The sequence below is a fragment of the Prionailurus viverrinus genome, chromosome C2 (genome assembly GCF_022837055.1).
Source record: "Prionailurus viverrinus isolate Anna chromosome C2, UM_Priviv_1.0, whole genome shotgun sequence".
Taxonomy (NCBI): Eukaryota; Metazoa; Chordata; class Mammalia; order Carnivora; family Felidae; genus Prionailurus; species Prionailurus viverrinus.
Window position 1 is genome coordinate 154,292,196 of NC_062569.1, and position 23,114 is coordinate 154,315,309.

At 47.5% G+C, this 23,114-nt stretch overlaps 1 protein-coding gene across 1 annotated transcript in view; it reads right to left on the bottom strand.

The window, feature by feature from the left end:
* The window catches only part of DSCAM (DS cell adhesion molecule), a 632,639-nt gene that overhangs the window by 103,896 nt on the left and 505,629 nt on the right, over positions 1-23,114 (bottom strand). Inside the window, exon 16 of the mRNA XM_047874074.1 lies at positions 13,217-13,287. Coding sequence (XP_047730030.1) covers positions 13,217-13,287 — 71 coding nt within the window. The remainder of the gene's footprint in view (positions 1-13,216; positions 13,288-23,114) is intronic.

Below are 23,114 nucleotides of genomic sequence, written 5' to 3' on the forward strand. Positions count from 1 at the left end.
AGATTCAAGCTGAGAGCTGGCTTCCACGTGGTCACTTAGTGTGGCAGCTCACGCATCAGGATGAGAGATCCAGGCAGGATTTGGAAGGGTCCGGCTTCATTTTCCAGGCCCCGTTAAAGCAGCAAATAGCATTCAAAGAACCAACTTATTTGGACAAAGTGATCTTTTTATTTTCCTTCTTAAAACAGGTATTCCAGAAAGTTTGCTCACTTCCTTAGCCAGCTGATGGGCTACATGTTTTCATAATAAGGATCACTTGAGGCGCCTGGGTGGCTCAGTTGGTTAAGCGGCTGATTTCAGCTCAGGTCATGATTTCACGGTCCATGGGTTTGAGCCCCGCGTTGGGCTCTCTGCACTCAGAGCCTGGAGCTCCCTTTCTCTCTCTGCTCTTCCCCCACTTGTGTTTTGTGTTTTTTTCTCTTTCTCTTTCTCTCAAAAACAAACAAATAAATAAATAAGAACATTAAAAAATATACAATAAGGATCACTTAAGGCAGACCCACAGGTTTAGAGCAAACCTCACCTGCCAACCAGTCCTCTTAATACATATTAAAGGAAGATTCTGGAGAGTAAGTGAACGGAAAAATGAAGACAAAAAGAACAAAGGAAGGAAGTCTAAAGTGGAGGAGGGCCCCCTTCACTCTATATTGTAGAATTCAACATTCTGAGTCCCTTTCCGCACTGGAAGATGTCGTTATTTACAGACGGCTCTGATTTACGGGGGGTTCTGTTCCTACCTTCTCTCAAACCCCTCAGAGTGTGCTACAGTTCCACGAGAAGCCCTTCTCTATTCACTATTGCGTTTCTCACGTAGGGGTGAATTATTTTTCCACGTTGAATACTACTCTTCCTTTCATTTGCCTTTGGATCCAGTAATGAGCCCGGTTTCTTTCCATGTGCCTCATTTATCTGCCATCTGGGGTACTCTGTCCCCTTTCTGGCCCTGGCATTTTCTTCCTCCTTTAGTCTCCCTAAACAGCCTTCTTTCATCCTTCTAGGCGCCCTTTCTCCAGCCTCCGATCCCCCCCTGCCAACCCCCACTTCCTTTAAGAAACTGTCTCTTTTGATCTCCATGACAACAGTAGCACCTTGTCAATGGATCTGTGTGGTTTTGCAAGTGCCAGTATTTTATGCATTCATCCAAATCAGCCTGGGAGCCGCAGTGGCAGATGTAGAGGTCTTTAAAAAGTTGGTAAAAACAGGGATGTGCAAATGCTCACAGCACCATCAAGGACGTGAGTGATGAGAACAGGCATCTCTTCTTTAGAAAAGCACTAGCCGGGGCCTGTTTCTGGCACGCTCCCCTCCCCCTTCCCACCACAGGTGAATGGACTTCTGCTCACTGCCAGGATTCACCTGCCGGCCAACCATGAGAGCTAAAACCTCTACCGCAGACTTCTGCATTCCAGGAACACCACATTGCTCAGGCATGTTGAGTAACTCAGGGGAAAAATGAATCGCAAATTTTCCTTTTAGATTGCTCCAAATTCACTTAAAATGAAACCTGCCCTCATATCCCTTTATTACAGGGGTGGCGGTCTGTCTTTTCTCATGTTCGTTCACGTTATCCCTCCAGCCCCCTTCCCTGCTCCCCACCATAAATAGCAGCTACTCAGTAAGCTTGCGCAGTGAACGGATGCATTAAATAGAGCAGTACGGGCTGGTGCCTCTCCCATACAAGTGGACACCTGCAAGTGAATCCGTGATTAAAGCAGAGCACTGTGCTTGTGGTGCCCAAGGTTGGCACTGGGTAGCATGGAAAGGAAAAGAGAGAGGTGCCTTTTCCCATTGTGGGCAAAAAGGTTCCCGAGAAGGAACACTTCACCTGAGCCTAGAGGAAGACCAGCCGTTGCTGGAATGCAGTCGACCTTCCCTGCTGCACCCAGGCGAGATCACAAGAGATGACCCCGGAAGGAATACCTCCGAGGGACCCTTCAGGAGGGATCTGTGATGACTGTGGGGGTGGGGATGTCTGGAGTGGGAGAAAGCTAGGGAATCCCCTCTGAATCAGAAACCCGCTGAGGGGTAGAGGTGGTGATCTGTGTTTTCACAAGCCCTTCAGGGCATCCTGATGTATGCTCAAGCCTGAGAACCACTGTTGTTGTCTTGGGGAGTCTTTACAGAGTTGAATATTGGCCTTGCTTGGGATGGACAACGTAGTTAAACAACCACTGATTCCTCAAATTTCAGGTCACTAATAACCCATTTTCCTGGTCTCTCTGTGGAACCAAAGGGAACACGAGCAAATAATGACTGTCAGACCTTCACAGTCCCGTGAGTGGCACAGCGGGGAAGGGGCTCTGCTTCACATGCGGCCTCAGTTGGAGGGGGACCACGCCTTGCTGCACAGACCCCTGGCTGAGCGGCCGCTCTGAGTAAATGGACGGTGGGTTTTGAGGAAGCAATGTCCAAGAGAAGAGGTCTGCACCTTGTCTCTGTCTGCACAAAATACAGTGTCCACGCCGTGTGTCTCCTATGAGGGATACACATGGCCACATGACGCCCTCCCCAAAAGTTACTGTCATCCAGTGGTCAGGACAGAATGAAGGGTCACATGTTGTGAAATACAAAGTGGACATGTGATCTGCCCACGAGATGTGCTTTGGAACACAGAAGCTATTCAGTTCAGGGCTGAGAAATTGACAGCGAATGACAGAACTCTGAAATACACACAGTATTGAGAGGCCAGGAACTCTGACTTGTAGCTGGTAGTTACTATTCCAGTCAGATTTGGCAGCTAGGGAAGAGGCAGGGGCCAAGCGTATGCGCAGGCTTGGAAAACACATGTAGAATTTTAGAAACAGGCTCTTACAATTTTATGGGATCAAATTGAGGTTAACTATTGCATAACAGGACTTCATTTATTTATTTTCTAAAGTGTGGGGTGGCTCTCATTTCATTCATTCATTCACTCAGTCATTCATTCATCCAGCCAATAAACATTTGTTGAATCGCTCCTCTTGCTGGGTCCCCTCCCTTTTCGGAATGTCACTGTCCCTGCCATCTGATAACCACACACAGCATTTCTCACCAGCCAGAGAGGCTTATCCAACGGTTTCTACCAAAGACCTAACAAAGGAATTCACAGCACATACGCAGACCCTACTTGATTTTATATGTACTGGCTCTGAGAGCTGGTCTCCAGAATATCCCACATTTAATGTCAGGGCCTCTAGATGTCTAGATGTTTCTGAGAAACAGAGTTGGCCAGAAGAGCCAACAGAGATGACTCACAGTGTCCCAGAGTCTGCGAGTGGAGTCTGTTGGAGAGAAATGGCATGGAGAATGAAGGTGCCCAGGTTCATACGAGGGAATGAGCAGGGATAGAGTGGGGAGGGGTGCAGGAGACATCTCCGTTGGCCACAAGGGATGTAGCCAGGGCCCAGCCAAGAAAGAATGAACCTGGACACTGTGATGTTTGGGGAGACAGGTCCCACCTGAGTGTCTAGACATCGTGCAGGCAATGGGGATGTAGAGGGAAAGGAGTTTTGGTTAGGATGTCGAAAGAGAGCGTGTACCAGTTTGTGAACATAGGGCTGGGACCCCAACTATTTAGCAACACCTGAGTCATCTCAAAGGGCTTGGCTCCTCCTATGCAGACTAGAGGGTGACAACCTGGGCTACCTCCCCTGTAGGTAATGGGAGCCCCTGGGGATGGTAGGGTGGCCAAGGAGATCTGGGGGCACAGTTGGTCCAGATCTGCTAAGCAAGTGCAAAAGGCAGTGTTTTCAAAGGTATTAGTGTCTTCGTAGAGAAATGGCCTGCCTCAACCATACGAAGAGTTGCTTCTGTCACAGTTTTTGTAACTTTTGCTATGTATTTTCTATCCAGAAGAACCAAAGAAGATCCAAACTTCAGAAGGAAGTCCTTCAGTGCTTTAAATCTTGGTTCAAAGAGCCAAGTGACAGGAAGCTTATTTGTGATGTGTTCCAATTGCATACGGCTGCTTCCCAGGCGTTGCCTTCTTCAGTAAAGCACGGTTGACAAACTATGGTCGAGGGGCCAGGTCTCTTTGGGTATTTCTTCTATGTGGCCCTTAGCTAAGAACGTATACACTTTTTACATTTTTACATGGCTGCAAAATTCAAAGGAGGGAGAATATTTTGTGGCGTGTGAAAATTATGTGAGCTTCAAAGGTCAGTATGTCTAAGTAAAGTTTTACTGGAGCTTGGATGCACTCATTTGGCTGTCTGCTTCTGCCCTCCAGTGGCAGAGCTAAATGGTTAAGACAGAGGCTATAGGACTCACAAGGCTGCAAGTATTTACTCTTTGGCCCTTGACAGAAACGGCATACAGACCCCTGTGGGACACAATGTTGTGGACTGAATCAACGTGCAGGGTAGAATTCATGGGTTGCGCTGGGGTTGGAGGCGGGGTGGGGATGGGAGGTGAGCAATGGTGTGAGGAGATGCACCTCTGTGACAGGAGGGTCTGAGAGGGGCCAGGGTTTGGGCTGAGTGTTTGATGGAGTCAGTCCTCCTTCTTGTGGGGATGGCAAAGTTCTAACTGGGGTCCTATGGGAAGAGCAGCAGTGCCTGCATCAACAGTGGACTTTCGATCATGGATTTAGTATCGACCATCTACTCTTTATGTCATGGTTGAAGCATACGGCCCATTGCTTCCACAGAGCTATTAAACTTGGCTTCTTATTTGTGCTTTGGTAATGAGAGGCATTGGCCTCAACTGAAGGACCTATGGGCATGAACACTCACGAATGGGTAATGGAGGAGAAGTGTTGAGTGTTCAATAGGATAGTCTCCCCTGCCAGGAACACGCTATCCTGGACATGGGACCCCCAAGGGACCAGTCTGGTTCTCAGATGGGGGATGAGGCCGACACATGCCCAAATGCAAAGAGAGCCACAGGTCCTGTGTTGACCCTGGAGTGACCCTGCACATTCTATACCTCATACTTTCCTTCCTTGGGGATTCTGACTTCCAGAAGTCAATAATATGCCTCCTGAATTCTTCTGTTATGTACATAAAAACAGGGCTTATTTTCTTTCTTTTTTTTTTTTTTAATTTTTTTTTCAACGTTTATTTATTTTTGGGACAGAGAGAGACAGAGCATGAACGGGGGAGGGGCAGAGAGAGAGGGAGACACAGAATCGGAAACAGGCTCCAGGCTCTGAGCCATCAGCCCAGAGCCTGACGCGGGGCTCGAACTCCCGGACCGCGAGATCGTGACCTGGCTGAAGTCGGAGGTTTAACCGACTGCGCCACCCAGGTGCCCCCAGGGCTTATTTTCAACTTTAGATGGTTAACTTCCAGAAAAAACACAAAAAAATGATAATATGTCTTTAAAAGATAGAATTGTTTCATTGCCCATATTTCTGTGATTACTCAAAGCACATAGCATTTTTATTTTACATCTCAACTTAAACTTTTCAAAAGCATGTGCTAACGGGAGGAATCCATCACAAGAATTGAAAGAACGTAAAACTAGTTTTCAAAGAGATTTCTACAAAGAGGAGCTGGCTTTAAAAAAAATTATACGAGATAGAGTTGATTGGTTACATCTTACTGCATTTAGTTAAATGCATTTGTAGTGGTGAAATGAATCTGAAAACATACATTGTGTTTTTCTGTTTGCTTTCATGTTATCCTGAACATAGAATGTGGAAACTGGATACAGGACAGTCTCCTACAGCAATTGGCTCATGCTGTCCTGGCCAGAGTTCTTCCTGAAACAGACCACAAAGAACTATGTCCAGCCTGGTTTTAAATGATAAAAGCAGCATCATATTTCTTCCTTTGCCTTAAGAGACATGTCTAGGACATTACATTGCCTGCGCAATTCTTGGTTGGACATGTGTTCCTTTATTTGTTTGATTTTTTCATTCTAACATAGGTGCCCCATTTATTAACTTAACTACCTTATTTGATTTCTCTGATAAGATGAGAAATGTCATCAGCAAGATGGCTTAATGACTGCTCTCTAGGAAAATCAGGCAAATAAAATGGTGTATCTTCATTCACTCACTTGATGGGTGCCAATTGGTTTTATGATGGTTAGAACCATACTCACTGTAGCTTGATCTGACTTGTTCTCTGTTAAAAGCAGAGTTAGTATTTTATGAGAACCAGTAAAACTAAACACGAGGCAATCTTATGAATATTTTTCTTAAAGTTACTACCTAGTCATTCATTATTAGATTATTTAAAATAAAATTTTTATTTATTTGTTGTTGCTGTTGTTTTTTGTTGTTTTTTTTTGTTTTGGTTTTGCTTTTTTTTGTTTTGTTTTGTTTTGGTTTTGTTTTTTGTTTTTTTTTTTGGTAAGGCAAATTTCACCATATTTTATTTACTGGGATGTATTGTTAGCAGAAAGGGCTGTGCTACCCAGAGCCACCTGGGGGCCAGCATCCTGCATAGGGATCAAAATTGAGGCTGTCATTCAAGGGTTCAACCTGCATATTCTAAAGTGTCATCATGTCTTTTATCCTCTCTGTTATCAAGTCAGTACTGACAGATGAGTAGGGAAGATAATACTTACAAACATGTCCATTCGTTTATGATAAAATAAGAAAAACTCTCTGAATGGAACGAGTGTAAAGGGTTTGAGTTTCAGCAAAGACAAAGTAAGTTGCTGGAGGTCATTTTTATTAGGTGTGGTCATGGGAGTAATACGTGATTTTCCTGAAGTCTAATCTATTACTTTTTAAATGATATCCAAGTATTCTTATTATATGCAATTTACTTGTAGAGACATTTAACTTATGTTAATCCTCCTTGATGCATGATGAAATGTCGTCAAGTGATATTTTTGCATATACTCTTAATTTTTCACCAGAAGTAGTATATATTCATACACATATGTCCCTGTAAAATTTCATAGCTAAAATTATGCATAGTGTACTTAATAGGCAATTAAGTAATTTTTAATACTATTCACTCATAAGCAATTTTTATCCTAATGTCCCATCTTAGTTATTTTATTTTATTTTTTTTTAGAGAGAGAAATAGAGAGCATGGGTGGGGGAGAGGGGCAGAGGGAGAGAGACGGAATCTTAAACAGGCCCCATGCTCAGCAAGGAGTCTGACACGAGGCTCGATCTCCTGACTCTGGGATCATGACCTAAGCCAAAATCAAGAGTCAGACGCTCAACTGACTGAACCACCCAGGTGCTCCTCACCTTTTCTCCCCTAATGTCCCACCTTTAGAACCTAATTCACTTGTAAAATATGATGTTGCTGTGTTAGACAAAGAAAGACCTGTAGCTGGTCATCAATAAATGTCCAGAATGCTCTTTTAGCTCTAACTTTGTGATTGTTATCATTATTCTTATTTGCATTTTTGATAATGTTCTCTATGAAGCCAAAAATACCATCTCTGCCTCCTAACACTCTTCGCTAGCAGTTTATCACCTAACATCTTTGAAACAGAACAACGAAAGTGCCTCTGACGTCTTGTATTGTGTCATGTTCATCCAGCCTCAGTGTGAAACTTATAGAACGAGCCATCTGAAAGGATTGCCAGCTGGTGAATGGAGATGGCCTTGATCCTAGTCCTTAGTCCAAGCTCAATTTGTGTCCTGTCAGGGTCAATTAACTGGAGCCGTACGATGGGATGTCCCTCCTATGCTGAGTTCCAGCCAATCTCTCCAGCATGCCTGGTGTCAGACCTGGACCCACACTCCTGGCCACTAAGCAGCCTTTGGAAAGCTGGCCAGCATCTTTTTGCTGCACTTGGGGGCTGGGAACCAAGAGAACTGCCTGCTTAGGTTGGGAGGTCAGCCAGGACCCTTGGGCAGTCTGGATCAAGGCTCTCTCTGGGACAGAGAACTAGGGTCAGTGGTGAAGGCCAATCACACAGCTAAACCAGGAAGGCTAACCCAAGGGGTAGATGGAGAGAGATGCCAAATACATGCCAAATGAAGCAAATAAACAATGGATGGGGTTGTTAAAGGGATTTGTGTATGTTATACATGTACAAAAAAGTAAGATGTGAACACAGTAAAAAAAAAAAAAAAGGTTTCCAAAAACAAGGTACTTCCTCTTGATATGAATATTTTAACATGAATGCAAGCAATAGAAATTGTTCATGTGTTCATTTAACACATATTTAAATATAATTCTACGGGGGATACAGTGAACAAACAAAAACAAGACAAGATATGCCCTCTATCCTCCCAGAGCGACTCAACTTTAAGAAGCTGAGAGAGAATATTCCTAGGCTATGTGGATGCCCAAAAGGTTTTTAAATCAGCTTGGATTTTTCTTCTCTTACTATAGGGGAAAGAGCCTGGCTTGTTAATATGAGAAGGGCTGATAGTTACTTAAATATTTGTAACACATGTTGGTCATCGGGATTTTTAATAAAGCTGCTGTAAATCCAACTCTAGAACAAATTAAGAAATGTAAATTCTGTAATTTTTCATAGCCTGAGGATTAAAGTGAGAAGCAAGAAATGAAGTAAAATTAATTTCAAGGCAACCCTTTTCAATTTCAACTGATGTTGGAAAAAGGGGTGTTGACTTACTGGTCCAGTTATGCTAAGGTTCAAGTTTACAGTTGGAAAGAAAGAGGGAGAAGGTAAAAGTTACATTTTTCTTCTCTCCTCTAACACTAATGTCGGGTAAAATTTATAACATGAGGTTGGAAGGAACAGGACAAGAAACTAATATTTGTTGAACTTCACTTGGGCCCAAGCTGCAATCTTGGCATTTCAAGTACCTTAGCTTTTCGGTTGCTTAGAAACCAGTTGGAAAAGCTGTGTGAGGGTCCTCAAGCAGATAGTCCGCAGCCCTCGGATTTTGGGCAAATCCCTTTAACGTCAGGAGTTTGTACAAAACCTGACGTACTCGGTACACAGATCTAATGGCATAATGTATGCAAAATTGAACACAATGCCTGGTAGAGAGCAAGTGCTTCAGGGATCCCAGCCAGGGAACACTGTTCTAGAAGGCTGTCTTTTCCAACACAGCAAGCCATTTCCTGGGTAGGGGGATTTAGATGCAGGAGTCAAGGGGAACCTGCCATTTATTAAATCATTATGATGAAAGTCACTGGCAAGAAGGCAGTTCTGTTTTTAAATGACGAGCTAAGCCATTTTCTCATTGGAAGAGCTCATCTCAGAAACATACGATAGATAGATTGCAGTGGTGCTTCAATCGGTGGGAATTACTGGGGATTGTGGAGATGTGGTGTTTGGTTAAAAGCATTCTTCAGCTTACTGAAATTTAACCCCCTAAATACGCGATGTTCATATTTTATGGAAATCAGGTGTCTCTTTTCCAACATTGTTCATTCTAAATGAAATCCAGCCAGAGGGGTGGACACAGAAGGGGCAAGAAAAGTGGCCAAGTCATTCTCAGGGACCTCTCTGGAGTCATCAGTTTGACAGCTGTTTTTAGCACGGCAATATTGAAACAGCTGAAAATTCCGTAGTTTCCGGATGGCCTGCGGCTCTAAACGGACTTCTCGTTTTAAACAAAAGGAAATATTTACGTCAATAGGAAAAACAAAAAAACAAAAAACCTCTGCCTTAAATTGCGTCCTCTGGAGAAGTGTTTTAAAATACCTGTGATAGTTAAATATTCCAGAGGCTTAAGGTTTTCTGTTATAAGCACATGCAAATAGCGGGCAATCAAACTGTCCTGCATTTGCAATAAAATGGAATCCGTGGATTCTGAGACTGGCCAGAAGAGAAGGTGATGGGCCCTTTCAAAAGAGACTTGTTCCGTCGGTATTTTGACACTTAGGGACATGGACTGAAACCGCAGTTTTCTGACAAACCAAAGAATTCTCTTTTAAGTTTTATGATTTTGCAGGTCCTTTATCAAATCTTTTATCAATAATTGGTAGCTTTACATATTTGTTCTGATTTTAAGGAACGCCAGCAAAAACATGCAGTAAATTGTATTTGCTTCTGCAGACCCTTCTGTCCTTTAAAGGGTTGAGGGGGGAGCCAGAGCTAGAAAATGAACCTTTAGTATCATTTATTTTTATTTATTTAGAACCACTGATGTTACCTCTAGAGTTGCTGCCAAGGTGCTGCTCAGCATTTTTATTTAATTCCAAATACGTAAAAGTATTAAAAGCCCGATTTAATATGGCCCTGGTTCTCGGACATCTGCCTGAAGGCTGACATTTGATGTGACGTGCAAAGGGCCATTTCCTCTGACACCTAACACAAAATTTGTGAACCATTATGGCCACTCAGTTTTCAATAAATTACAGGAGAAGCCCATTGGCCGTCCGTCTGCCCCACAGAGCAGGGCTCACATCTTTGGGTGTCCTCCCACGGTAGGCTCGGGAGAACCTCACTGTAGCATGGGTTAGACCCTCATGATAGTACAGCCTGAGGCTCGGATTTCCTCATAGCTAGGGTGCCTTCTCCACGGCAGGTGCTGAACGATGGAAGGCTTCAGAGGCCATTGTGATATGGAACATCTATGCTATGGACCTCATCATTCTCAGCTCACAGATGTCCTCCGCCAATCATTTGTTCATTCACTCATTCATGCATGCCAAGGTGCCAGTCACTGGGGACCGAAGATGGATGAGACACTCCCTGACCTTCAGGAGCTCACAGAACAACAGAACGTAGAACAGAACGTAGAACCCGTGTGATGGGGGTCTCACTGAGCTGTCACCAAGAGTGAGGGTGGCACTGACGCTCCGATAATTAATTCCACTTCGGAGATGCACACATCTTCACAGAGAGTCAAGTCAGAGGGATCGAGCAGGCAGAAGGGGGAACGTTACAAACGGTGTTGGCCATGACCGGCAAGGAGGAGGCAGAGGCCAGCTGTGGGCACGTTAAGGGACCATTGTCACTGGAGGAAAGCAGGGTGACAGCCTGCAGCCAGTGCTGAGTGGCCTGGCGAGCCCTATGGGTAGACCATTCAGTCGGCCCTGGGGAAACTTCACCAGACTTGAAAATTTTAAAATTTGACTTTTCTTTGGTGAAAGACATGGCTGGATAAAAAAGAAAGCCGTGTTGTTTATTTTGTTCAACAGAAGGGGCATGTCACAGAAGCACTGCTTACACAGTAATTAAGTGAACTTAGTCTCCAGCTCCAGTGTTAAAGAAAGGCTGCCAAAGTGCCCCCGACCTTTAAGAGGTCGAGAGCCTAAAATGGCTGCTTTCCCACCAAAGCCCCAGGGCTATTCTCTCCTCTGTCTTCTCTCCACTGAGCTCACCTTCTACTTCCGTGAGCTGTCCCGTGACCCTGAATGAGTGTCCAGCCCAGTCCTCTCACAACTTGGGGGATTTCTATCCCGCTGACTGGCACGGGGCTCCCTCTCTGGGGAAATGTGATTTCTCTTTCTTTCTTTACTTCCTTCTCTCTTCCCTTTTCTGATCAGTCTCCATACACAAGATATAAATCTGGGACTTTTACACCATAATAACATCAAGGCATATTTTCTGCAATGTATCATCCTTTACATATACTTTGGGTTGCAGATAAAAGCACAATTTAGTTGAATCGGGGACGCACTTCCATTACATAATCAGGCCAACAGGAAATGCCAAGCCAGCGAACAGCAGCCCTTACCTCGTTCGGTCTGTTAAGTCACCTGTGCACCTGTCCGCGTGCTGACGGGCCACACAACGTCGGCCCGCTGCTCCGAGGCAAAACACTGAACCACGCATTACGACCGGCTCGTGACCTAATGGAAGCAAGGCTTTCTTCTGAGAGCCCACAACATGGTCATTCTTTTGACACTAACAAGAAACGTAACTGCAATTTACCGACTTTGGCTTTTTTTTTCCTTCTAGAGACAGAAAGGACGCAACGCCCTTTAAAGTCTCAAAAGTTTCCATTTTTCGGTGTACAAGCTCTGTGGACAGACACCTTTCTCATGAGGGACCAGAACGCTTTAGGGACCACAGGAATAGCTGGTGTTTTCCGGTGGCAAAGTGTGAGATGCTGCAGGGCCAGTGGAGGAAGCCTCACAGAGCCTTTGAGCCCGAGTGAGTCAGCATTCCGTCTGTAGCGTGGCTGGGATGCAGACAGGGTTACGGCTTGCTTGAGTGCCTTTTATTACACAGTGTGTGATGCTCGCAGCTGGCGGATGTGCTCACAGAGACAAACACCACCCCCGTCCCACGCTGCTTGGACTGCACTGTCCGTCCGGCTAAACGGTCCTGGCTTGGTGTCCTCTGGAGCCACAGCACTGGCTAGGGGATGTAAGAGCTCGCCGCAGGAGGGCTTGTGGCCTTAAAGTGCGTCAACACCACCATGACAACGAGGATCCTTTTGTGTTATGGACGCAGCTCACTTTTCTAAGGAGCTGGGACCGGAAGGACAACAGCAACAGCAGGTGTGATGAGTTAGGTCTTCCCGGGTTTCAGGGGCGAGCCCCTTAAGGACCCCGCTGTGGTTGTCGACTTCTCCTCTGAGATGGAACGCAGGGAGGGAAACCAGAGCCGGAAGAGCCAGTGCAACTTACACAAGTTTGGCTCCGGCAAGAATATTCTGGATAATAGGGATTGGACCTACAGTCATCAATGAATGGTAAGAGCACATCGAGGGATGACTAATCCCCTAGACAGTTTCCCCCACCACGTTAGTGACGTCGGGCAGTGCACCCAAGGGGGTGCTTGTGACCGGCTTGTTCCAGGACATTCACCAACTCCGCTTCCTCCGCCAACAGCTTTGCTAGGAAAAAACATGCCAGCCGGACGAAATTGTGCCGAGTGGGCAGCTGTTCAGTTTGTCGCTCAAGCTGTGTCTCCCCGCGACCGGCTGACCAGCGGCCGGTCCGCACCTGTGGCCACGTGCGGTCACTGCTGCCTAGGATGGCACCTGGCTCCCTGAGGGGACGTGACGGGCACTGTCCGGGACACCGCGAGCTGGTGGAACAGTGCCGGCAGGGGTCCATTCCACCAGCTCAGTGGCCTTTGTGCCAGTCTCTGATGTGCCGCTGGGAGAAAAGCCACTAGAAAAAGCGCCCCGCCCCACCGGACAGAAATGAGACGCGCCGGCCACATCTGTTTCACTCTTTGTGTGGAGACCAGCTCTTAGGACTCCATCAAATTCCACGCATGGAAACAAGGCAAAACGACCTCGCTCTTTGTGGGTACAGAATCGGCCGCACGAGTGTCCAACATGGGGATACGCACATTCGATTTCAAGAAAAGGGCGGTTAATCTCATTTCGCAAAGCAAAAGTTGTATGAAATGTGAGTGCCTCAGCATCCTACCACTTAACACGAGTGAAGGGCACACCCCGCGCAAAAAGCATCAGGAATGCAAGTGTTTTTACCTTCCAGGTGACTCTGATGCTCTGAGATGAGATGGGCTCCAAGTGGACTTCCTGAGGTGGGCCGTCAGGAGCTGTGAAGACCAAAGCCCACAGGCCCGTTAGAGCCGAGTTCCAGAGCCGACTGAAGTCCACACAACATGCAGGCCCAGAAGACGCTCCCCACCCCCCGCCCCCCCCCGGAAGCACAGAGAAACGTGTTTGCAGCTTCAGGGAGCAAATCAATTTGGCGGAGTCACTGGGTCCTAAATTTACCCCGTGTTTACCCAGTCCCAGGAACAACGAACCTTGGGGACCCGTCCTTCTGTCGCCTCCTCACCACGCCTTTGACGACGTGATTAATAAACCCTAAGTCTGAGCAAGTTCACAGGTAAAACAGAAAGTTGAAAAACAGTATTTCTTTTTTTTTTTTTTTTAATTTTTTTTTTTCAACGTTTATTTATTTTTGGGACAGAGAGAGACAGAGCATGAATGGGGGAGGGGCAGAGAGAGAGGGAGACACAGAATCGGAAACAGGCTCCAGGCTCTGAGCCATCAGCCCAGAGCCCGACGCGGGGCTCGAACTCATGGACCGCGAGATCATGACCTGGCTGAAGTCGGACGCCTAACCGACTGCGCCACCCAGGAGCCCCAACAGTATTTCTTTTATAAACCTCTGCAGTGGCTATTGGAGCGCCCTCTCTTTCCCTTGGAAGCTCGTGTTTAGTGACATGGTATTGGGGCCATGCAGGTTGTTCAGAGCTATTGGGGCAAAACAAAAAAATCAGGATTCGTCTGCCTTTGCGTCTCTTAGACGACTTTAGTTTTTCGCACTCTCTGATTAAAAAACTCTCGTTACCCAAAGTCTGTCGCCTTGGAAGGCAGAAGAAGCAAAGTTGAAGAGTCAAAGCGTGCAAGTCGCATCACCTTATTTTCAACGGTTGTAGAGATTCCGATTACGTTCCAGTTCCAGTCGGTCACTAGCATGAGCGACGTGCCGGCACTAAGCACACAGCGTAGAACTCAGAGGCGGAAAATATTTTTGTCCGCCGAGAGTTCACGTGTTATCAGAATGGCGAATGCGCGCTCTGGGAGAAACACCACCGTACGGCAGACCAGATACTCAAGTGTCTTCTGAGAAGTGGAAGCAACTGGTAACCCAGGACTCAGAGGAAGAGACCCCCCTCGGGTGCAAACGTGCTGTCAGAATGACAATTCTGTGATCCCTGCTGAGCTGCACAAGGGCCACATCTACGGACTTGGAGATGCCCCTTTGCGGCAGGGGAAGGAGCACGTGGCAGATAAGAAAGCAGAAACAGTGCATGTGAACTGGTCTGAAGGGTTCGCAAGTCAATGGCAGGGCTAAGATAAAGGTCAGATTAGGGGAGAAGGGAGGTCAAGGGAAACCTGTTTCCCTTGATTCAGGAGAAGCGTGAGCCATACTCGGATGGAGTTGCCAAGCTGGTGGGTGTTTCGGTCTTTCTGCCTGAGTTCAAATTCTGGCTGTTATCACTTAGTAGCTGTGTGGTGCTTTGCAGGTGACTTAATTCTCTGTCTGTTTCCCTCGTTGTTTAATAGGACAATAAAATGCATGTCCTAGGATTGCTATGAAAATCCTGGACGCTGTAAATACAAGCAATAATAGTTATTGCCATTGAGTGTTTTGCATAAGGGGAAGTAAAGGGGGAAATTCACACAATGAAAAGGTACACTTGAAGGAACAACGTGTGAGCACAGACGCAAGGGCTCTATCAGGAGCAGAGGTGGTAGGGGTCCCTAGGGGGCATCGGAGCAACCACCTCCGGGTGGGAGGAGGGAAGAAAGAATGGGGATGCTTTCGGGGGACTTGCTGGGTGAGGGAAGCAGGCTCAAACCTGATTGCATTTTCCCAGCTAAATCGTAAGAGGCAAGGTCAGGAAATCAGAATTGGAGCAGGAAGGAGGGCCGTGGGCTTTAGGAACACACAGGCTTGAGGAATGGCCTGCGGAAAAGCGTGCCCCATACAGCACAGAGGAGCAGGGACCCCCAGTTTGGCACATGAACATGACACGGGGAGAAGCTCACGTGTGGGCCTTCATGAGGCCACCGACAGGTGCAGACGGAGTGTGCAGGTGGGCTGGGGTGAGCAGCGCACTGGGCAGGAAGAAGCTGGCACCCAACTTCTACTGGAGGACGGACAACAGGACCCTATGACTCCATACAGGGGGGAGAAGCGGGGGTAGGGAGCTGACTCCAGAGGCCAGGGCTGGTGGGACCAGGAGAGAGTAAGAATGCCAAGAGGGGAAGACGATTTTCCAGAAAAAATGGTTCATCGCGTTTTAGAAATATGAACCGGGAGGGAATTGGAGATACTGGGTGTGTAATGAGCAGCTGGACATGTTTACAAGGGCCGGGAGAGAGAGAGAGGAGGAGTTGAGTCTGCACTTGGCTTCCTTCCCCATGCCTTCTTCCGTCCTGCTCACGCCAGCCCTGAGATCTGCCCTGTGGGTCTCCTTTCTGTGCTTGGTCGGCCGCTGTCCCCACGGAGGCTCTCAGCCTCACCCGACAGCCTGCTCCAGCCCCTCATCTATGGCTGGTGCCAGTTTCAATTTTTTTTTTCCAATGTTTTTTTATTTATTTTTGGGACAGAGAGAGACAGAGCATGAACGGGGGAGGGGCAGAGAGAGAGGGAGACACAGAATCGGAAACAGGCTCCAGGCTCTGAGCCGTCAGCCCAGAGCCCGACGCGGGGCTCGAACTCACGGACCGCGAGATCGTGACCTGGCTGAAGTCGGACGCTTAACCGACTGTGCCACCCAGGCGCCGCCTGGTGCCAGTTTCAAAGGGGACATGGGCCGAGAGCAGCCTTCAAACCACTCAGTCATCATACTGACTTTCCTGTGTTCTGTGTCCTGTGTCTTGCCTCCTTCTGCACGCTTCCATTCTGCACCCCCATCCCCCACGCACCCTCATGTCTCAGCTGCCACCAACATCTCAGTGGAACCCAACCACATCTGCCCTAGGCAGATCTGACCTTCTCCCCTGGAGCTTTCTTTTCCCTCTGTCAGTGTTGCCTGCCTGCACCTGTGTGACGCCCACAGTGCACCTCATCTCAGCATCGGGACCGTCACAGTCACTGTGGCGCTGGGCACACACGTAGACTGTCTTCCCCTAGCGGACTCTAAGCTGAACAGCCTCCCGATCCGGGTCCAGAGCAAGTCCCCGCTTTGAAGGGGAAAGAAACGTGCAGACACTGAAACAAAGAGCACAGTTCTCTCTCCCCAGAAGGTCATGGGGATGGTTGGTTCGCCATGGGTGCTGTGGCCTCTTGGATCCATCGATGATCCTCCAATGAAAGGAATGTGCTAGCACTGAAGGGGACTCCAGAGCAGGGACCAAGGGAGGGGCTGGCCTCCAGCCACCTGCCATAATGGTTGCCATAGCTCTGCACCTAGATTCTGCTCACAGGGTCAGGCCTTGAATGCAGGAGCCTTCGACAGCAGCTCCAATGAAAACCCGTGGGACAGGTTTCTCCCACATTGATGATTCTGTGGTCATCAGGAAGCACGGGGTTCGAGCCTAAAAATCCTTCTTGGAAAAATTACTTTGAGGTCTGACAGCTATATACTGGTGCTGAACTATTTTAATTTAATTGTGCTACATCGAATTTCATGAGGATCCCATTTGAGAGGCACAGGAGGCAGTGTGGGGACAGCCCCGCATTCTGCGTCCTCTGGGTGTGTCTGGGCCGTGGCCTGTGGTGTCGTGGCACACAGTCTCAGGCTTCACATCCTTGACGACATGTAGTCAGGCTTAAAAACAAAGATGTGAGGACAGTGTTTATAAAATGGCCTGGATTTTATCAGAAGACATGAAGTCAATGATGTAGTCATGAACTGGGGAGGATTTGTTTTTCCAGGCTGATCCCTTTCTCTCCGAAGGCCCCCCCCTCCCCCGCCCCAGTCCCTGTCTCTAGGACAGACCTGACCATGTTTAAGAACATGGCACCTTTTTATGTAGCCTAGTGGTTTGTTAGTAACTCATTTATTGGTTGGCCTATTCTCTGAAGGGAATGGTTTCTGACCTCCCCTCTCTTAAAAATAAAGTGATAGAAGGGTGCCTGGGTGGCTCAGTCGGTTAAGCGTGTGACTCAGCTCAGGTCATGATCTCATGCTCCGTGAGTTCAAGCCCCACGTCTGGCTCTGTGCTGACCGCTCGGAGCCTGGAGCCTGTTTCGGATTCTGTGTCTCCCTCTCTCTCTGCCCCTCCCCCTGCTCATGCTCTCTCTCTCTCTCTCTCAAAAAATAAATAAACATTAAAAACAAACAAACAAACAAAGTAATAGAAAAAAAAGACAAGGGAGGAAAGAACAACCTACACACACACACATTAGTGCCACGCCCAATTAAACTAGGACGCATTTTTGGTTTTTTGAGCATTGAATTTTCCACTCTAAGTTTCTAAAGCATTTATAGGAAAAACCTTTATTGAAAAAATTAGTCTGATTTTGGAATTTGCATGCTTTCCTGAGCTGTAATTAGCCCCCGAGTCTTCATCTCATGGCAAACAGGATTTCTGTAAAGTTATAATCCAAGGCAGACTGAAATCCCAAATGCTGAAAGTATTCAAGATCAACCATTAGGTCCTCATTTATTTAACTAACATCTGACATTTAAGAATTTATGTACAGGGGTGCCTGGGTGGCGCAGTCGGTTAAGCGTCCGACTTCAGCCAGGTCACGATCTCGCGGTCCATGAGTTCGAGCCCAGCGTCAGGCTCTGGGCTGATGGCTCAGAGCCTGGAGCCTGTTTCCGATTCTGTGTCTCCCTCTCTCTCTGCCCCTCCCCCTTCATGCTCTGTCTCTCTCTGTCCCAAAAATAAATAAACGTTAAAAAAAAAATTAAAAAAAAAAAGAATTTATGTACATGCTCTTGAACTGAAGCTATCACTATATATAGAAAGCATAGTTTCTTCTCTTTCTAGCTTTTTCTTGCAAGCTGGGAGGTAAGAATTAAGAATGAATGGATTTTTCAAAACAAACACTCTTTGTATTTCTATAGAAGCCCAAACTGTTCAATCTGCAAAACGATAGTAAGTGAAAATGATATTTCAGTTCCTCATGTTTTTCCTAGGCAAGGAAGCCTTTACTAATTCTGTCTGGCTCAAGACACAATGATGACGGACCCTTCCTAACTTCCAGTCACGCAGACCTCTGCTCTTGATTTCCTCTTACGGGCACCAGGGCTGGCCTCTCATCCCTGCCTCCTGACACAGCCCCTCTCCCTCATCCTGCTAACCTGACCCCTTGTGGCTCTCAATGGACAGTCTCCACAGACAGTCCTCTCTCTCACTTCCCATCAGCAGATACCAAGACTCCAGCTATGGCACACCCCTCTACCCTCGGAATATTCTCTCCTCCACAAAGCCATCTCCTGGCTTTATTCAGACTCTTGGAACCAAATCAATCATTTAACGTGGCTGAACCATCCCAGTGGGAATCTGTTCCAAGTTTCCACCTCTGGTTCCCTTATTGGGGAATTTACTGAGGGCTTACTCTGCACAGGTCCAAAACTAGGCAAGGACTAGGTATAAAAATGGGTTTAAGAAATGTCCAAGTCGGGGGGCATCTGGGTGGCTCAGTGTATTGAGTGTCTGATTCTTTTTTTTTTTTTTTAATTTTTTTTTTCAACGTTTTTATTTATTTTTGGGACAGAGAGAGACAGAGCATGAATGGGGGAGGGGCAGAGAGAGAGAGGGAGACACAGAATCCGAAACAGGCTCCAGGCTCCGAGCCATCAGCCCAGAGCCTGACGCGGGGCTCGAACTCCCAGACCGCGAGATCGTGACCTGGCTGAAGTCGGACGCTTAACCGACTGCGCCACCCAGGCGCCCCGAGTGTCTGATTCTTGATCTCAGCTTAGGTCGTGATCTCAAGGGCCTGAGTTCAAGCCCCGCACTGGGCTCCATGCTGGGCATGGAACCTACTTAAGAAAAATAAAAAAATAAGGAAAAAAATGTCCGAGGGGCAACTGCACAATTCTATCACACATTCACTTCTGATGGAGGTATTGGGCATGAGAGCAATGTTCTTTGCTGGGAGAAGGAGACAAAGACAGTGTTTAATAAAAATCAAATTAAACAAAGAACAGTTGACCCCTACATGGGAAAAAATGGAATTCATTTAATAACTATTTATCAAGTGAATAGTTTATTAATTTAACTTTTTAACTTAAGACTTATTATGTGCCAAACAGTATTCTAGGTGGCTGGGATGCAGCAATGAACCAAACAGGCAACTATTCCTGACCTTGTGGGAGGGACTAAAAATAGCTCATAAACAAAATAAATTGGTAGATTATATGCTATGTGGATGGCGAGTGATGCTATTTTTAAAAAATGAGAATGTTGAGGGAGGGAGGGGACCTAGTATGCTTGAGCAGGCAGTGGGTTAGACCAAACACCTGAGGAGGTGTGGGAGGTGGGGGAAGAACATTCCAAACCATTCTAGAATATTCTAGGTTAGCCAGTGAGTGACTATAGGGCATGGATGAGGGACAGCGAGGCAGCCCGTGATTTGTTTGGTTTAATTCTCAAAGTCTTTCAGTGGAAGCTGAAGAAAAACAACAGCCATGGGGGCAGATTGCTAAAGGCTCAGCCGCAGGGCGTGCCTGGTTCTTCCCTGTGGGCAGACGCTGTGCACTTGACCGTCTTCTGGAAGAACACGGTTGATGCCACGCTGGGTCCTACTGTGCACTGACCTTCATGCATACTGTTACACGTGGATGCCTTTTATTCCTTAAGCCCTCATCATATCCTCTCCCTCTCAGTCCCCAGCTCAGCACAAAGAGGACACTCTTCCTCTGGATCACATCTTGCTTCTCTGGACTGTGATCAAGGCTGATGCCCAGGGCTGTTAACTTAGCACCAGATCCAATGGAAACCCAACGACTCCATGTGGTGACCCTTCCGTCATCCTGACCTTCTCTCCTCTGGTGCGTCTGGAAAAAAATTCAGTGGTTTCTCCGCGAGCTCCTGCATATCTGAACTTCTGCATTCTATGGGCAGTTTCATAACGAAGACGGTGAAGGGATCAGCCACCCAACCTCGGGCACCGGCGCTGGTGACACATAGTGTTCGGAGCACAGCTGCTAATGGGGAAGCTGGTCTTGGGCGAGGGTCAGCTGTGGACGTGATGCGACGATCGGTGTTGAAGGAACTTGGTAAGACAGTGCGCCTCCGGTCCATTAGATCTAATCCCATTAACTCTTGCCTGTGTCCCTACTTCCTCTCTCTCCTTCTGCTCTCTGAGGGGCTAGAGGCTGCTGAGGGAAGTCAGGAAGACAGCTCTAGACAGTGAGACCCCTGATGCATGTCAAGCATATACCAGGGTGTCTGACAAACACATCTGTGAGCCCTCACATGAAAACACACTTGGGATTGTGGCATTGGAACCATGCTATTTTCTAATGTTGGGTAAGGACACTGTGTAGGTGGCAGTGACACCTTCTGCACTAAGCTTTGTGACGGAAGATACAGCAGGAGTCCAGAACCCACATTCCCACCACGGCCTAAATTAGGGATCTGTAAACTTTTAAAACAATTTTATTTATTAATACTTTAGAGAGAGCGCACAAGTGGGGGAAGGACAGAGAGAGAGGGAGACACAGAATCGGAAGCAGACTCCAGGCTCCAAGATGTCAGAACGGAGCCCGATGCAGGGCTTGAACTCACGAACCGTGAGATCATGACCTGAGCTGAAGTTGGACGCTTAACCGACTGAGCCACCCAGGCGCCCCTGGGATCTATAAACTTTTTACGTAAGGGGACAAGTAGTAAATATTTAAGCTTTGCAGGCCACAGGAGGTCTCTGTGACATATTCTTCTTTTTAAGATGAAAAACCTATTCTTAGCTTGAGGGTTGTAAGTGGGATTTGGCTCATGGGCTGTAATTTGCTGAAACGTTACATGAAAGAAGGGTGGGGCGATGATGAACTCAGGGGAGTATATGGTCAGCCTCAAGGTAATTTCTGTACCCTTGGCCCCAGCTGATTCTTGACAAGCAGGCACTCAAGAGGAACTGTTACTAGATTTTGATCTGACTTTTCCAGATTTTAAAAACTGACACCTAAATTGAAAGATTGGCACGCTAATAGGCAGACCCAAGCCGAACACACACTCGGGCCTGCTGTGCTGTGGGCTGCAGTCTGTGACCGGGAACAAGGCCCAGCCCATCAGGACAGGGTCAGGAATCTCAGGCTGCTGGCTCTGGTGATTCCCGTGTCTTAGCTGGTGCTCGGACACGTGTGGCTTCCTCTTCCTCCACCTTCCACCCCTTCCCTTTTGCCTCTCTCTACTTTTCTTCTTTTATTTTTTTTAATCTTTACTTATTTTTGAGAGAGAGAGAGAGAGAGAGAGCGAGTGGAACAGAGACAGAAGGAGACACAGAATCTGAAGCAGGTTCCAGGCTCTGAGCGTCAGCACAGAGCCCGATGCAGGGCTCGAACTCACAAACCGTGAGATCATGACCTGAGTGAAGACGCTTGACCGACTGAGCCACCCAGGTGCCCCTCTCCTTTTCTCTCCTCATGAGGCCCTTCAAAGCTTCAGTGCAAATATATCCTCATCGCACACACAGGGGGTTCACCGTTATACCCACTCTAACACAATCCTGTGAGGCATCTTCATGAATATTCCTCCCACATCAGGATTCCATGAAAGGTATGGAATTCCATGAAAGGCTGGCCTTGTGCCAGCCACACATGAAGAATGAGACCTGAGCACGTGTAGCCCCTGATGATGAGGGGGGTCACGGCATCATCCGGGACACTGAGCTCCATGGAGAAATGATGATATGCCTCAAAGGCAATTGCCAGAAGGATTCCTACGTGTGCTGGGGAGGAGCCCTGATGTCATCCAGGGAGACGGGAACTTGGTTGCCCTTCCAGACAGAGGACTCAGCACACATGCAGAGAATGGCGGGTTGGGGGCAGGAAAGGGCCAGAGGAAGCCGAGTGTACCTTCCAAGTACAGGGGGTGTGGGGAGACCCGGACCTAACTAACCACCTCCCCGACTCATGTCCCCACCCAGGTGGGTACTGACCGATGTCCCCCGGTACCTCAGACTTGGGCAATGCCTCACCACAAAAATGAGTGGGTCTACAGATTCCGGAAGTTTCCATCTGAGGATTCTTATTGCCTGAGAGGCGGCCTCTTTTTTTTTGAGGGGAAAGTGGCCACGAAAGATGGTCATCTGGAGAGGACAGTAACTCCTAGAAGATGAGCCTTTGGGTATCCCTGCTGGGAAGCCGCAGCAACCTGTGGCCACCGCAGGCAATTCTGACGAGGGCATCTTTGGTCAGGACGGTTGCCTTTCTTCTTACGTGAGTTTGCGTGTGAGAAAACCCGCTTTGTTTCTTCCTTTATTTTTTAAATGTTTTTTTAATCTATTTTTGAGAGAGAGAGCATGCAGACAGGGGTGGGGCAGGGAGAGAGGGGGACAGAGGATCTGAAGCAGCTCTGTGCGGACGGCAGCGAGCCTGATGTGGAGCTCCAGCTCGCGAACCGCGAGATCGTGACCTGAGCGGAAGTTGGACGCTCAACCGACTGAACCACCCAGGCTCCCTTGAGAAAATCTGCTTTTTAAAATTCCAGCCACAAAACCTATGCACCCAGACAAAGCCAAATTCTGTTTTGAAGCTTCACTCTGTTCTACCTACCCCTCTCCTTGCATCTTCCCTTCGCTCATCTGAATAGTAATGAATTCCTTCTGGCGGGAAGGAGCAGCCGACAGCAGCCAGCGTGCAGGTAAAATCCAAGAGGCCGCCCTGGAAGCCAAGGAGGTGGCTTCTGCATCTGAGCGTCTGCAGAGATGCTGGGAATCTGTACTGCAGGCCGGTGACCGGAGCGGCTGTTCGCCTGACCGCCCAGCCCGGAGGGACGCGTT